At 38.9% G+C, this 1,156-nt stretch overlaps 1 protein-coding gene across 1 annotated transcript in view; it reads left to right on the top strand.

The window, feature by feature from the left end:
- The first annotated feature begins 18 nt into the window (after nucleotides 1–18).
- ctnnbl1 (catenin, beta like 1) overlaps nucleotides 19–1,156 on the top strand; it is an 87,020-nt gene continuing 85,882 nt past the window's right edge. The window contains exons 1-2 of the mRNA XM_017305639.1: nucleotides 19–75; nucleotides 225–455. Of these exons, the coding sequence (XP_017161128.1) occupies nucleotides 19–75; nucleotides 225–455 (288 nt within the window). The remainder of the gene's footprint in view (nucleotides 76–224; nucleotides 456–1,156) is intronic.

Genomic DNA, 1,156 nt, shown 5'->3' with positions numbered 1-1,156 from the left:
GCAATAATTTCAGGGAAAATGTATCTTCCAGCAAGAAGTGCAGTGGATCAGGCCTACTTGGAGCTCATTGTAAAAGTTAGTTGGACAAAAATACCAGTGGAGACATGCGAAAGACTTGTCTGCAATAAGAAGTGTTTGGTTGCCAGTAATGGGATTCTAGTTAGAAAGAAACCTCTTAGTAGTATAAAATAATAAATGTAACTTTAAATGTTGTTCTCCTTCAGCCTGACAGAGGAGCCAAGCGCCCGAGGGGAGAGGATGGAGGAGCTGCAGGAGGAGATGACAACTCCAGAGGAGGGAAGCAGCAGAAAGGTGTGGGACCGAGGGAGGCAGCCAGGTTCAGGGAGGTGGGAGGAGGAGAAGSAGGAGCTGAAATGAAAGAAACCGAAGAGCCGACTGGAGACAGGAAGATGATCTTAGAGAAACTGATGGACCAGGATGGGGAAGAACCAGAGGTGAGCAAAATTACCATKTCAGTAATACAAATATTACTATTATTTGACAAAATTCATATGTAAAACAAAGTGAAGCAACACATCTGTTGCAGTATGCATTTAATGCACCCAACATGAAAAAATACGGTTTGTCATCATCAAACCTGTTGGAGTTAAGAAATAAATTTCTGAWTAATAGGCGATTGATTGGTTCATCATTAGTTTGAAATAGTCTCAAACTTCTGGCATTTTCTTATTTTTCATCTTCTGCTTTTCTCCATCACACCAAACACAGATATTGTGTGATTGTAATAATTGTCCTGGTGAAACGCAATAACTACTTATGATTAAGTACTTGTATGGCATAAACTGTGTAATTTTGAAAGACTACTTTCTCAAGTCATTTCTCCAGCAGGCCTGTCACGATAACATATGTGTCTTGCTGGACAATAAATTGTCTCAATAATTATTGTGATAAATGCCAATATTGTTTTAAGACCATTTTCTAGTAACATAGTGATTATTGCATAGTAATGCCAGTGTTACGACTGGCTCAGGGTCGTAACAAAAACAGTAGACCATGCTGCGGTTAAAGTGCAAACAAATGAATATTTATTAACAAAAACAACAATGGATTGTGGATATCAGTATCAGTGGTGTAATGCAAAGGCTTGGATGAGTTGTATGAGTGCATATGGAAGTGTTGAAGTGCCAAAACAAAG

This window comes from Poecilia reticulata, linkage group LG7, assembly GCF_000633615.1.
Source record: "Poecilia reticulata strain Guanapo linkage group LG7, Guppy_female_1.0+MT, whole genome shotgun sequence".
Classification (NCBI taxonomy): domain Eukaryota; kingdom Metazoa; phylum Chordata; class Actinopteri; order Cyprinodontiformes; family Poeciliidae; genus Poecilia; species Poecilia reticulata.
This window is presented reverse-complemented; position numbering and strand designations above follow the sequence as displayed.